General features: G+C 40.8%; 1 protein-coding gene across 5 annotated transcripts in view; it reads right to left on the bottom strand.

The window, feature by feature from the left end:
• ptprfb (protein tyrosine phosphatase receptor type Fb) overlaps nucleotides 1–15,000 on the bottom strand; it is a 201,502-nt gene that overhangs the window by 14,144 nt on the left and 172,358 nt on the right. For all 5 annotated transcript variants that reach the window (XM_053227630.1, XM_053227633.1, XM_053227632.1 and 2 more), the window contains 5 exons: nucleotides 6,101–6,224; nucleotides 5,343–5,518; nucleotides 2,959–3,078; nucleotides 2,608–2,762; nucleotides 1,148–1,433 (listed from right to left, as the gene is read on the bottom strand). In XM_053227630.1, coding sequence (XP_053083605.1) covers nucleotides 1,148–1,433; nucleotides 2,608–2,762; nucleotides 2,959–3,078; nucleotides 5,343–5,518; nucleotides 6,101–6,224 — 861 coding nt within the window. The remainder of the gene's footprint in view (nucleotides 1–1,147; nucleotides 1,434–2,607; nucleotides 2,763–2,958; nucleotides 3,079–5,342; nucleotides 5,519–6,100; nucleotides 6,225–15,000) is intronic.

Consider the following 15,000-nt stretch of genomic DNA (forward strand, 5'->3'; position numbering starts at 1 on the left):
GTGTGTTGGCCGAGCGGTGAGCGGAGGCGTGACTGGCAGCACCAGAGCACAGATGGGCAGCGTGGAGTGAAACTCGAAACCACAAACGCTCCTTCTGCACCAAATGCTACTTTTTTTTTTTGCACTTTTTTAGAAATGCTGCTGATTTAATTTTTTTTTTACTGCTGTATGACCTGAACACTAATATTTACATGTTTACCGTCACGTCCAGACGTCCAAGCCAACTATCCAAAAAGTGTTATTTCACATGTCACGCATCCAAAAAATGATTTATGTGTGCGAGAAATTCTCGTATGAGATGTTTTTTTTAAAAAATCTCAGCATCCTGTTCACGCAGACAGTAAAGAGAGTCGAGGCTCACAGTCCATCTGCGAGAGACGACTCAACTCCACTTCATTTACGCAGATTTTTTTTTTTAGAGAATCTTTCACGTAGCTATTCACGTAGCTACAGCTATCACGTTTTATTTATACATTGCTAGATGTTTTTTCTTTAGAGTTTGTTTTCCATTCCAAAGGTTTTTTTTTTTATTAAATAAATAACTTTTCAAAAGTTATTCTAATTTCTAAAACAAAAGAAGTTCTAGTCTCTTTAAGTTAAGTAGATTAGTTACGACTAATAACTTAATCACTAAAAGTTGGACATTAAGTCGTAAAAATAAATTACCCACACACTGAATCAAGGATTGTTGACGAAGCGCGAAAAAATGAAAAAGTTTCACGATTCAAAAGCAAAAAAAATAAATAAATAAAACCCAAAAGTTTCTGCAACGTTAGATCAGCAGATACATAAATACATTAAATAATTAATCCGACAAACATTAATAAATAAGAGACATAACTAAGAAAGGGAGACTGAAACTATACTAACATACATATAACCTTAAAAAAAAAAACACAACACTGAAAGACTAACTAGTTGTTTTGTTCTAGGGGTGCACAAACTTTTGCACTCAATTATCTGTAGCTAGCAGTGAGCTACACCTTCAGTTAAGTGTTGAATTTCTAAATGATGTACTAAAAGGTACAAAATGCAGATATATACGTGTTTATTTTTTATTTATTTTATACTAGTGTGTGTGTTTGTGTGTATATGTGTGTGTATATGTGTGTGTGTGTGTGTGTGTGTGTGAGAGAGAGAGAGAGACCTTAAACTCGAGCTCCATGGCGCTGACGGTCTCCCCGGGCGGCGGCTGGCTCAGTTTTTGGATGTGTGTGTAGAGGTTTCGTGCCGGAACCTCGGTGACGCCGCAGGTTGCCGCCTCGAGCAGCGCCTCGTGGATGAAGATGTACTGATCCTCCGTCTGCACCATGTAGTTCCTCTGAGAGCGCATGCACGTCACGTGGCCGTAAATGTCCACCGTCTTCTCGTGCTTCATGCGCTCCAGCATGGCGTCGATTACGATGAGGCAGCCGGTGCGACCCACGCCGGCACTGACGGGCAAAAACCGATTAAACATGCCTTCATCATTTCTCATTCACATCCAGAATCACCTTTAACTGACTGAATCAATGATTACTGAATCGTTTAACACTAACTGAATCACTGATTACTGAATCGTTTAACACTAACTGAATCACTGATTACTGAATCGTTTAACACTAACTGAATCAGTGATTACTGAATCGTTTAACACTAACTGAATCACTGATTACTGAATCGTTTAACACTAACTGAATCACTAACTACTGAATCACTTAACATTAACTGAATCACTGATTATTGAATCGTTTAACACCTACTGAATCACTGATTACTAACTGAATCACTGATTACTGAATCGTTTAACACTAACTGAATCACTGATTACTGAATCGTTTAACACTAACTGAATCACTGATTACTGAATCGTTTAACACTAACTGAATCACTGATTACTGAATCGTTTAACACTAACTGAATCACTGATTACTGAATCGTTTAACACTAACTGAATCACTGATTACTGAATCGTTTAACACTAACTGAATCACTGATTACTGAATCGTTTAACACTAACTGAATCACTGATTACTGAATCGTTTAACACTAACTGAATCAGTGATTACTGAATCGTTTAACACTAACTGAATCAGTGATTACTGAATCGTTTAACACTAACTGAATCAGTGATTACTGAATCGCTTAACACTAACTGAATCACTAACTACTGAATCACTTAACATTAACTGAATCACTGATTATTGAATCGTTTAACACCTACTGAATCACTGATTACTAACTGAATCACTGATTACTGAATCGTTTAACACTAACTGAATCACTGATTACTGAATCGTTTAACACTAACTGAATCAGTGATTACTGAATCGCTTAACACTAATTGAATCACTGATACGTACCCATTTTGTACTGACATGCTGCACGTCACTGTGTCATAAAATCTATTTAAGTTTAAACAGCAAATGTACTTCAGACACTGAGCATGTCTTTAGTCTAAAAGAGTCTGAATCTGAACTTCTTTATCTGAACTGTTCCTTTAAGACTGGATCAGCTGAAGTCTGAATAACGCGAGCGCACGTACCGATGTGCGTGGCCTGAGATGCGTAGGTAACGTGAGCTGACGTGCTGTAAAGGTCAGCGGTGTGGCGTAAGGTGTTAGCTCACCTGCAGTGCACCACCATGGGCCCGGCGTCAGGAGGGTTACACGCTTTAACCCTGCGCAGGAAGGCCAGGATGGGCGTGGGGTACTCGGGCACGCCGTGATCCGGCCACGCCATGAACTGGAACTGTCTCACCTCTCTCTTCTCACTGGAGCCATTCTGATCCGAAATAAAAAAAACAAAACAAACAAAATTAAAACTTGGGATTTTAGTCAGTGGGAAAACATTCAAGTGTTTGAAGTGTAAATCCAAAAATCCTCCACTCTGTAAATAACGAAGAGGAACAGATGGATTTTAAATATATTTCTTCTGCGACGTTCTCGCAGATGGAAATGTGCGTTGTTGTTTTTTTTACCTTATAAAGTGCAAATGTGCGCACGCTGTACGTCGCCAGCTCCACCGTATCCAACATGGTCACCTGGATCATTCCGTACGTTTCCGTTCCACGAACCGGCCAGTACTGGTCGCACTTCACCTGTGACATTTACAACAAAAGAAACACAATCTGAGCAAAAACTCTCCATCGTTTTAGATGCGTAAGGAATAAAACACTCCACTGCGGGAAAATAATCAACGACGTAAAGCGGAGTTACTGTTAATACCCTGAAGTTGATTATTTTCCCATAACAGTACGTCCTGAAGTGTTTTATTCCTCTTACACTACAGTAATTTTCCATCGATTACCATACTTTTTATCCATTTACAGTTACGTTTAAAGTTAACAAGGCCAAAAATAAAATGCAGAAACCGCAAAGCACAAACTACTCTGTCTAGAAAATGGCGGAAAACCTAAAGTTACTGCTTTACCTCTGACTGACACTGGAGACTCCTTCCATAAATGTAATGGAATGCTACATAAATGCTTCAGAAATCATCATCATATCAACGATTACACGATTTTTAAAAATCCGTTTATGGAAAATGGAGCGTCCGCTGTAGAAGTCCTGAGCTGTTACTATAGAAACAGTAACATGATTTAGAAAATTAATCAACACCTTGTGGCCAATCAGAATCGAGCATTCAGCAGTGTTATGAATGGTGGTATTCACATTACGACTTCACACTGTGTCACACCGTGCGCTTCCTAAATCATAGTTTTGAAGACGACTCATTATTCATGGCACCGAATTTTAAATTAAAATCGTTAATCCCGGGTAAACTGTGAGCGAAAAAATTCTATCTAAACGATTATCAGCAGCGGGAAAGATCCAAGACATCACGTCACGTCTCGATGACCTTAACATACAAATCGCTCGGCCTCGTCCCGAATCGACGCCCTTCACTCCATCGTATTCTTCTCCTCCGTGTTTCCTATATCCCTGATCTGACCTTCTGTCCATCATCCCAACCCGCGAGCGCAGTTTTCTCAGGATGAGGAAGCTCGAACCCCCAGCGGCTGCCAGATGTGACATTTCACACTCTGGATAGCTGCACAACGATCACACATACGCTGATGAACTGACATTTTCCCAACAGGCTTTTTGCTTTAGTGAAGAGCGTCATGAGCCATTACACCGCAGCACCCGATAGGCCACTTTGCCTGACTGCTAAACTTTCGCCTTTTTATTTTTAGAGATTTATCTATTTACAGTATTCTGAATCCACTAATTCCACTCAGTGAATACTTGCTATGAATCTCAATATCCTGATCATACTCCATTAGTCTTATAGTTGTAGCGACATATATTTCAAGGAAACGCTCTCACTGACGAACGTAAATACCAGCTATAAACATTTGTTCCTCAATTTTCCTCTCACTTAACAAGACGCTGGAAACTAATTCCATAAATGTTAAATAAATTCCTCCTTTACAGAAAACTTCACCACATCCTCCATACGTTTACACTAGGGCTGGGCGATACGACAAAAATATCATATCACGATACTAGAGGACATTTCTGTGATACACGACGCGTATCACAATATATAATTTAGCTAACAAACTGTCCGCAAAACAGTAACAATATAAACAAAACAATGTTAAACTTCTCTTTAATGCCTTCAAAGACAAAGAAGGTTACGTGTGAAAATGAAAATTACGTCAAATCAACGACATCCATTCAGTACCATTTAATTTGTAATTATTAAAAATGTAAAAAATACATCACCATACCAACGATATCTCATAAAAGTGTATCGCGTATTCACTTATCACGATACTGATATTATATCGATATATCGCCCAGCCCTACATTGCACACGTTTTCCTTTAATAAATAATGTTTTTAATCCGTTGATATTGAGCGTCCCTGCGAATGAGCTGTTACTATAGAAACCACAACATTTTACGTTATTATCATTATAAATACATATTAATATATGTATTTATAACGTATTTATACGTATTAAAATATTTACAGGTAGCTTTAGCGTGTTCTAGTGAAGTTCGGCATATTGATGACTTTTCACCTACAGAACCGTCTCGCAGCCGTGTTAATTTACGATTTCTTCAAATTATCAAATCCAAAATACGATCTGTTTAATAATTAGGATTAGGGATAAAATTAATTATTTTAAGCCCTGTTCATTCTGTTTATTTTATTTTATTTTAAAACAGTTTGACGTTGTTAGACAGCATGTTATGATAAAAAAATCATGGAAATATTGCTTAACAGTTTCTACTGGAAGAATTAAACGGTCCTTGGACTGATTCTGAATTAGATTCATCTGAGTTAGTTAATCTCTAATGTTAGTTAATAGTTAATTTTTTTTTTTTTAGTCTTAGTCTTAGTCACTGACCCGTGACTTCTCCTCCAGTCTGGTCATCATGATGATGGTGCTGGTCCTCTGCTCCCACACCATCCTCCAGAAATCGCTGAGCGTCTCGGGCAGAGGGCCCTGCGTGGCGATGTAGGCGTTCTGCTTGCGGTAGCCGTCGATGTAGTTCGCGTTGATGTAGTCGCTGCCTGGAACGCCTACGAAGAAGTAGGAAAAAAAATCATCAACGACAATTCAAATATCTGTTAAATGCTGTAACAGGGACTTGCACGGCTGTATCTATTCCTATTTTTATTCTTAATTTCAGAATTTTACACTCACTAAGTATCCACAGTACAATTTCAGCTGATTTAGAACACATTTTCTCAAAACACTCGCTAATTTAATCGATTTTCCCGAAGCCATGTCGGCAGCTCCTGATGTTAAGAGTGAAAAATCTTCTAAGATCAGTTCTGATGAATAAAGCAAATATTCTCTTTTATAGTTAGACTAAATAATTTACGCTTAAAATCGCTGAAACTAGCAACACGACACAGGTTGAGACAAGAAAATCAGACAGGATGTTTATTTGGGAATTATTACCATCAATCATCCCTTTTAAGCTACTTCGATAATATCATCAAGCTAATAAAGCAATGTTGAACTTTAAGTTTATAGGCGTATAATATTATCACAAGTCCGCAATGTTAAAGTAAAATGATCTAGACTAATGATTATTAGAGTTAAATATCGACCAGCTGAATGGTTATTAAGCGTTTATTCGAGTGATGGACTCTCACCGTCCACGGAGGTCAGCACGACTCTGGAGTGATCGTAGGCGATGACGTTAGCGTAGCGGTTTTTCGGTTTGTTCACCTCCATGTTGGAGTTCTCCCAGGTGAACTGCTGGCCGGGATCAATGGACTGGAGTGAGGAGGAGAAAAAGAAAAAGAAAAAGAGAGAGACAGATTGTGAGTGACAAACTGAACAGAACTCTTGCTTATGAATTCAGCTCACAGAACTTTCGTTGGCGTGCTCCGTGTCTGGACAGTGATCTGTATCCCAGAATGCAGCAGGACTTTAATCAGGAGAGGTTTTGTTTCTATAGCGACCCAGCACCTCGAACGAACGACCCGACTGAACGAGGGATGGAGTGGTGGAGGATTTACGAGCTCCTGGAGCGCAGGCAGGAGCCTGAGGACGAGTTCAAATATGACAGCGTTTATTTTTTAAAAATTGAAATGTATTTCTGAATCTAGCCTGCGGTAACACACTAACACGCTGTAACACACTAACACTCTGTAACACACTAACACACTGCAACACACTAACACTCTGTAACACACTAACACACTGCAACACACTAACACACTGTAACACACTAACACTCTGTAACACACTAACACGCTGTAACACACTAACACGCTGTAACACACTAACACACTAACACGCTGTAACACACTAACACGCTGTAACACACTAACACGCTGTAACACACTAACACACTAACACGCTGTAACACACTAACACACTGTAACACACTAACACGCTGTAACACACTAACACACTAACACGCTGTAACACACTAACACTCTGTAACACACTAACACACTGCAACACACTAACACACTGTAACACACTAACACGCTGTAACACACTAACACACTAACACACTGTAACACACTAACACACTGTAACACACTAACACACTAACACACTGTAACACACTAACACACTGTAACACACTAACACACTGTAACACACTAACACACTAACACACTGTAACACACTAACACACTAACACACTGTAACACACTAACACACTGTAACACACTAACACACTAACACACTGTAACACACTAACACTCTGTAACACACTAACACACTGCAACACACTAACACACTGTAACACACTAACACTCTGTAACACACTAACACACTGTAACACACTAACACGCTGTAACACACTAACACGCTGTAACACACTAACACGCTGCAAAACACTAACACGCTGTAACACACTAACACGCTGCAAAACACTAACACGCTGTAACACACTAACACGCTGTAACACACTAACACGCTGCAACACACTAACACGCTGCAAAACACTAACACGCTGTAACACACTAACACGCTGTAACACGCTGTAACACACTAACACGCTGTAACACACTAACACGCTGCAAAACACTAACACGCTGTAACACACTAACACGCTGCAACACACTAACACACTAACACGCTGTAACACACTAACACGCTGTAACACACTAACACGCTGTAACACACTAACACGCTGCAACACACTAACACGCTGTAACACACTAACACGCTGCAAAACACTAACACGCTGTAACACACTAACACGCTGCAACACACTAACACACTAACACGCTGTAACACACTAACACACTGTAACACACTAACACGCTGCAAAACACTAACACGCTGTAACACACTAACACGCTGTAACACACTAACACGCTGCAAAACACTAACACGCTGTAACACACTAACACGCTGTAACACACTAACACGCTGCAACACACTAACACGCTGCAAAACACTAACACGCTGTAACACACTAACACGCTGTAACACACTAACACGCTGCAAAACACTAACACGCTGTAACACACTAACACGCTGTAACACACTAACACGCTGCAAAACACTAACACGCTGTAACACACTAACACGCTGCAACACACTAACACACTAACACGCTGTAACACACTAACACACTGTAACACACTAACACGCTGCAAAACACTAACACGCTGTAACACACTAACATGCTGCAACACACTAACACGCTGTAACACACTAACACGCTGCAACACACTAACACGCTGTAACACACTAACACGCTGTAACACACTAACACGCTGCAACACACTAACACGCTGCAAAACACTAACACGCTGTAACACACTAACACGCTGTAACACACTAACACGCTGCAACACACTAACACGCTGCAAAACACTAACACGCTGTAACACACTAACACGCTGTAACACACTAACACGCTGTAACACACTAACACGCTGCAAAACACTAACACGCTGCAACACACTAACACGCTGTAACACACTAACACGCTGCAAAACACTAACACAAAGCAAAACACACTAACACACTGCAACACACTAACTCGGTGCAACACACTAACACGCTGTAACACACTAACACGCTGTAACACACTAACACACTGTAACACACTAACACGCTGTAACACACTAACACGCTGTAACACACTAACACACTAACACGCTGTAACACACTAACACACTGTAACACACTAACACGCTGCAACACACTAACACACTAACACGCTGTAACACACTAACACACTGTAACACACTAACACGCTGCAAAACACTAACACGCTGTAACACACTAACACGCTGCAAAACACTAACACGCTGTAACACACTAACATGCTGCAACACACTAACACGCTGTAACACACTAACACGCTGCAAAACACTAACACGCTGTAACACACTAACACGCTGTAACACACTAACACGCTGTAACACACTAACACGCTGCAACACACTAACACGCTGCAAAACACTAACACGCTGTAACACACTAACACGCTGTAACACACTAACACGCTGTAACACACTAACACGCTGCAAAACACTAACACGCTGCAACACACTAACACGCTGTAACACACTAACACGCTGCAAAACACTAACACAATGCAACACACTAACACACTGCAACACACTAACTCGGTGCAACACACTAACACGCTGTAACACACTAACACGCTGTAACACACTAACACACAGCAACACACTAACACGCTGTAACACACTAACACGCTGCAACACACTAACACGCTGCAACACACTGCAACAGACTGAACCACACCGTAACACCCTGTAATACACTAACATGCTGTAACACATTGTACCACACTTTACCCTCTGTAACACAATGTAACACACTAACACGCTGTAACACACTGTAACACACTGTAACACACTGTAACACACTAACACACTGCAAAACACTAACACAATGAAACACACTAACACACTGTAACACACTAACACACTGTAACACACTAACACACAGCAACACACTAACACGCTGTAACACACTAACACGCTGCAACACACTAACACACAGCAACACACTAACACGCTGTAACACACTAACACGCTGCAACACACTAACACGCTGTAACACACTAACACACTGTAACACACTAACACGCTGTAACACACTAACACGCTGTAACACACTAACACACAGCAACACACTAACACGCTGTAACACGCTAACACGCTGCAACACACTAACACGCTGCAACACACTAACACGCTGCAACACACTAACACGCTGCAACACACTAACACGCTGTAACACACTAACACACTGCAACACACTGCAACAGACTGAACCACACCGTAACGCCCTGTAATACACTAACACACTGTAACACATTGTACCACACTTTACCCTCTGTAACACAATGTAACACACTAACATGCTGTACCACATTGTAACACAATGTATCACACTAACACACTGTAACACATTGTAATACATTGTGCCATGCTGTAATACACTAACACACTGTAATACACTAACATGCTGTAACACATTGTACCACACTTTACCCTCTGTAACACAATGTAACACACTAACACACTGTAACACATTGTACCACGCTGTAACACACTAATAAGATGTAACATGCTGAACCACACTGTAACTCACCATAACACCCTGTAACACACTAACACAATGTAACACACTAATACACTGTAACATGCTGTATTGGAACTCACCAAAAACATCCATATACACATCTCCATTTAACTGTCCATCCATCTATCCACACCTCCATTCTACTAGGCATATTTCCATCTATCTATTCCTCTATCAGTCCAAATGTCCTCCATCTATGTCCATTTAACCATCCATCTATTCTCCACCTATTCTCCACCTAACTGTCCATATATCCAATTACACATCTTCCATCAAACCGTCTATCAGTCCATGTCTATCCATCCATCCATCATCCATACGTCCATCCTCCATCTAATACAATTCAAATCATTTTTTATTTGTATAGCGTTTTTAACAATGGCCATTGTCACAAAGCAGCTTTACAGAAATATTTAAATTCAGAAAAGAATTATCCATTATATCCGTCTATACTTCCATCATCTAACCATCTGTCAGTCCATATATACGTTTAATGGTCTATCCATATCTAAGTTTATTTACCTTTCCATATATCCTTTATCTAACCATTTATCTATCCATCCATCCATCCTTCCGTTCATATATCCTCCATCTAATGTTTCTCTAATCATCCATGTCCTCCATGCAACCATCCATCCATCCATCCGTCTGAACATTCATCAATCTGTCCATGCACTCCTCTCTCTCTCTCTTCCTCCCTCTCTCTCTCTCTCTCTCTCTCTCTCTCTCTCTGTTGTGTGTGTATTTGTGCTACATCCGTGTCTCAGGTGTGTGAGTCGTAATGTTCCTGCTCTGTGCTGAAGGTGAAGCAGCTGCAGTGTGACCCTGACGGAGACGTCCAGCCCCCGAGGCCTGATGGAGTGACGGAGTGACCGACCTGCACTTTATTCAGAGCTACTGACAGGAGAGGACAGGAAGAACAATGACCGAGAGAGAGAGAGAGAGAGAGAGAGAGAGAGTGAGTGAGTGAGAGAGAGAGAACAAGAGAAAGGGAGAGCTAGAAAGAGAAGAAAAGAGATAGAGAGACAGAGATGGAAGAGAAAGAGAGAGAGAGAGAGACAGAAAGGGTGAGAGATAGAGACTGAATCAAAGAGAAAGAAAGAGGGAGAGAGACAGAGAGATGGATAGAGAGAGCAAGAGAGAGAAATAAAGAGTGAAAAAGAGAGTGACAGATATGGAAGAACAGAGAGAGAGAGAGAGAGAGGGATAGAGAGATCATTTTCCGTATTCTTCTTTTGTTTGTGTAAATGGTGAAAGTTTGTGTCTGGTCATTTTGTCACAAGATAAAACAAGACGTCCATTTAAAAAAAAAAATAAATCAAAGGTAGTAATGCACACTGCTGTGGTGTCTTTGTCTGGGGCAGTCACTACTTCACAAAGACGGAAGTTTAAATAAAAACCCTCTAATCGTGTGAGAAAGGAAGCGGAAGATCTTATAGTCGGTTCCCGCTGCAATAATAGAACAGGAGGGTGAGTGACTCAGAGTCGCTTCAGACGCCGCAGAGAAGTGACAAGGCCGTGGGAGGCTAATGAGCCCTTTAGGATCTCGTTCCTTTAATCAATTCTCCAAATGACAGCTGCGCATCAATAGGACAAAGAGACGTGGACATTCGCTGGAAGCCTAATTAGAAGTACGGAGTTTGTGGAAATTCTTACGAAAGGTTAATTGCAGTAAAAGCAGCACGGATCCACGTCCTCTTATTTTTCGTCTCAAATAACACCGAGTCGCATCGGGGGCATCGATCTGCGGAGACACACACCAGGCTGCGCTGGAGCATCGATAAGCCACGGAGTGTGTTGTTATTCAGCATCGATCCGCCCGTTTTAAGACAAGACTCGGCCTGTCCGTCACTTCGCCTCTCACCTACTCGGCTAATCTGAGACAAAGCCGGCGTCTGCGACGTGAAACAAAATTCAAGTGAAATGATTTAATCATTTTTCTACCACACTTGTTTTGTTCTTTGAATACAGGAGTCATTTTAATGATCCATGATCGACACGTGCGTCTGAACACACGTCAGTGCCGCTGCGAGACGGCGAGATGAACGTGAGGAGGGTTGATGCGATAACTGCCGCCGATTTCTCTGTCAACTTCCTGGATGTTAGCGGGAGGAGGTCTAGCCTGCAGTTAAACATGTCACACACACATACACACACACACACACACACACAGAGTGTAAGCTGTCAGCGCTTGTCTTGACGAGCTTGAGAGATGCGAATAATGACACAGGAACGGCAGGTGAGCGCCAGAGCCGAGACGAGAAACCACCTGACACTCTCGCTCGTTAGTGTGCTAGTTTCCGCTGCTGTCTCCCGACATCTCAGGTGTTCACACTACACACAAGTAGAACATGCAGGTGCACACACACACACACACACACACACACACACACAAGGTGGAGTAGATTTAACGTCGTCCTGTTCACATATACACTCAAACAGCGTGAGGAAATAATGCTTTGAGCACGAAACTAGGGCTGGACGAAATATGACGTTATACAGTCACAAGAAAGAGAAAGTACATCCTCCTTCAATTCTGTGTTTTTATTTTAATTTATCAGGGACTAAATAACAATTGTGTGGTCCTCACTAAGTTCTATAAACAAACAAATAACTTTAGGTGACTACAAAAAAAACACAACTTCAAAAATGTCAATATGTAGTCATTTTTTTCCCCCCTAAAAACTAAACCAACATTCAGAAACCAGGTGGGAAAAAAGACAGGCAGAGGCCACGCCCTCTTTTCCTCCTCCTCAAACATATGATTAAGCATGCGCTACACTAACTCTTTACCCAAGATGCCCTCGAGGTCACATGACCGCTAAACGAGATGACCGCCTCTGGTGCGTTTGTGACTCATGAGCTGGATTCCTGCGGTGCGGCTCTTGGCCTTCGTGTTATTCAGCACGAGTATTGCTCTGTCTAATACTCCACTTCCTGTAACGGCGGTGCCAGAGGAGGTGGGCTGCGACGCTCTTTGGCAGATACAACCGTGTGAAACAACGGGAGACAACGGGACAAAAGCTACAGCGAGTGAAGAACGAGTGCCAACAGACGTGATGATCGCCATCTGTTCCCTAGAAGAGGAGGGGAGCTTCCTTTACAGGAGGCAACGACATCACTTCCTGCCAGTGAAACCTGCTGACTGGAATTGTAGATCTGTATATTTGTATATTACTGGAAATTTAAGAAAAACAGGAAATGTGAATGTGAAAAATATGACTTCCTGTTCCTATTGTCCTCCTATTGATACGTTTTTTAAAACTTTGTCCTCATAATCCAGCATTAAACATCGTCTTAATCCACACTATCCACCCCCTTCATGTCTGCCCACTTGTTTACATGCACATAAAAAAAAAAAAGAAAAAGTTGTATATATACAGTTCTGTGCAAAAGTCTTAGGCACATGCAAAGAAATGCTGTAGAGTAAAGACGCCTTCGAAAATAATGAAATTAAATGTTTCTACATTTAAAAAAAATCCTATAAAGAGCAGTAAACAGTAATAAATGAAACAAAGTCAGTATTTAATGTGACGATCCTTCACTTTAAATAAATAAAGCAGTATCTGAGGTGCAGTGTGTGCAGTTTTATAAGGAAATGAGCTGGAAGTGTTACTGAGCATCTTGCAGAAGCAGCCACAGTTCTTCTGGAGACTTTGACTGTCGACTCGCTTCTTATTTCTGCAGCGAAACCCAGCAGCCTTCATTATGTTTTTATCTGAAAAGTGTCTCTTATGGAATCTGCTGCTTTCTTTACTGACATACAAACATTTTTCTGTAACGTTTCATTTTGTGCTGGAAAACTAATGTTTGGAATCTAAAATGGTTTTGTACTGAATCAATAATGTAGAATCAGAAAATAAACATCTGTAACAAAGTTTGTACTAAAAAAATAGAGTGTCTAAGACTTTCGCACAGTACGTGTATGTGTGTATATGTATATATATATATATATATATATATATATATATATATATATATATATATATATATAAGCGTCCCAGAAATCAAAATTGGTGTTTCAAAGCTTTGTATACCTTTTGCTTAACGTTATGGACATCAATACAATATTATATGTAGAAGAAATAGTCTGAAATGTTGTTTATTATTTACATTTTATAGATTGTCACGTCTGTGGAAAATGACTTGTGCTAATCTTCGTGTTCGTCCAATTAAACGCTCTCTAGAAACCTACATGTCCAGCCCCTGGGGGTGGGTCAGTTGTAGAAGTTGTAGTAGAAAAAACTCGCATTACTCACAATTCATTGCTAGTCTCCAAATTTAGCTAGTTCGTTAAGCTACTATCAAATTGGTCTAGATTTGGAAGGGGCGTGGCTTATCTCGAATGCTACAGGCTGCTTTTTAAATGTCGTGAGCAACCTTCTGTGCACTGGCGTCGCAAAACAATATGAAGCTAAATATTTACTCAAGCATTTATTTTATTTAGACGACGGTCTAAATGATCGTGAGTGGCGTCCAATGCGTTTCATCACGACTCCATCATGCTTTAGCAATGCTGTGAGTGTCGTGCACCCGAGAGGTTCGAGTCTCAAGTGGCACTCGGCGTGAAAATGAAGTAAAATCTCTCGCTCCTTCTTTCCGACTGATGAGAGCGAGAAATCAAAGCTTGCACTCGGCTAATCAGGACCGCGAGGTGAACCTGGAGAAGCAAGGCTCTGAAAACAAGCATCTGTTCAAGCGCAAATGTGAATTCCTGTCAAAACAGCCAGAGCGAGCGTTTGAAGAACAGACGAAATATAACAATCAAGATACAAACCAGACAAAACACCTGAATTATGAAACAAAACTTAAAAGAGAATTCATTAGACAACACGGAGCTGGTGAAATGTTTTTTTTTTGTTGCTGTTGTTCATTTGTTTTGTTTTGTTTTTTTTTTCCAGAGAGTCAAGTCTTAGCGGGACGAGCGTTTATTTTTATTCAATAGGCAGAAAAAATTCAA

Source organism: Pangasianodon hypophthalmus, chromosome 21 (assembly GCF_027358585.1).
Source record: "Pangasianodon hypophthalmus isolate fPanHyp1 chromosome 21, fPanHyp1.pri, whole genome shotgun sequence".
Classification (NCBI taxonomy): Eukaryota; Metazoa; Chordata; class Actinopteri; order Siluriformes; family Pangasiidae; genus Pangasianodon; species Pangasianodon hypophthalmus.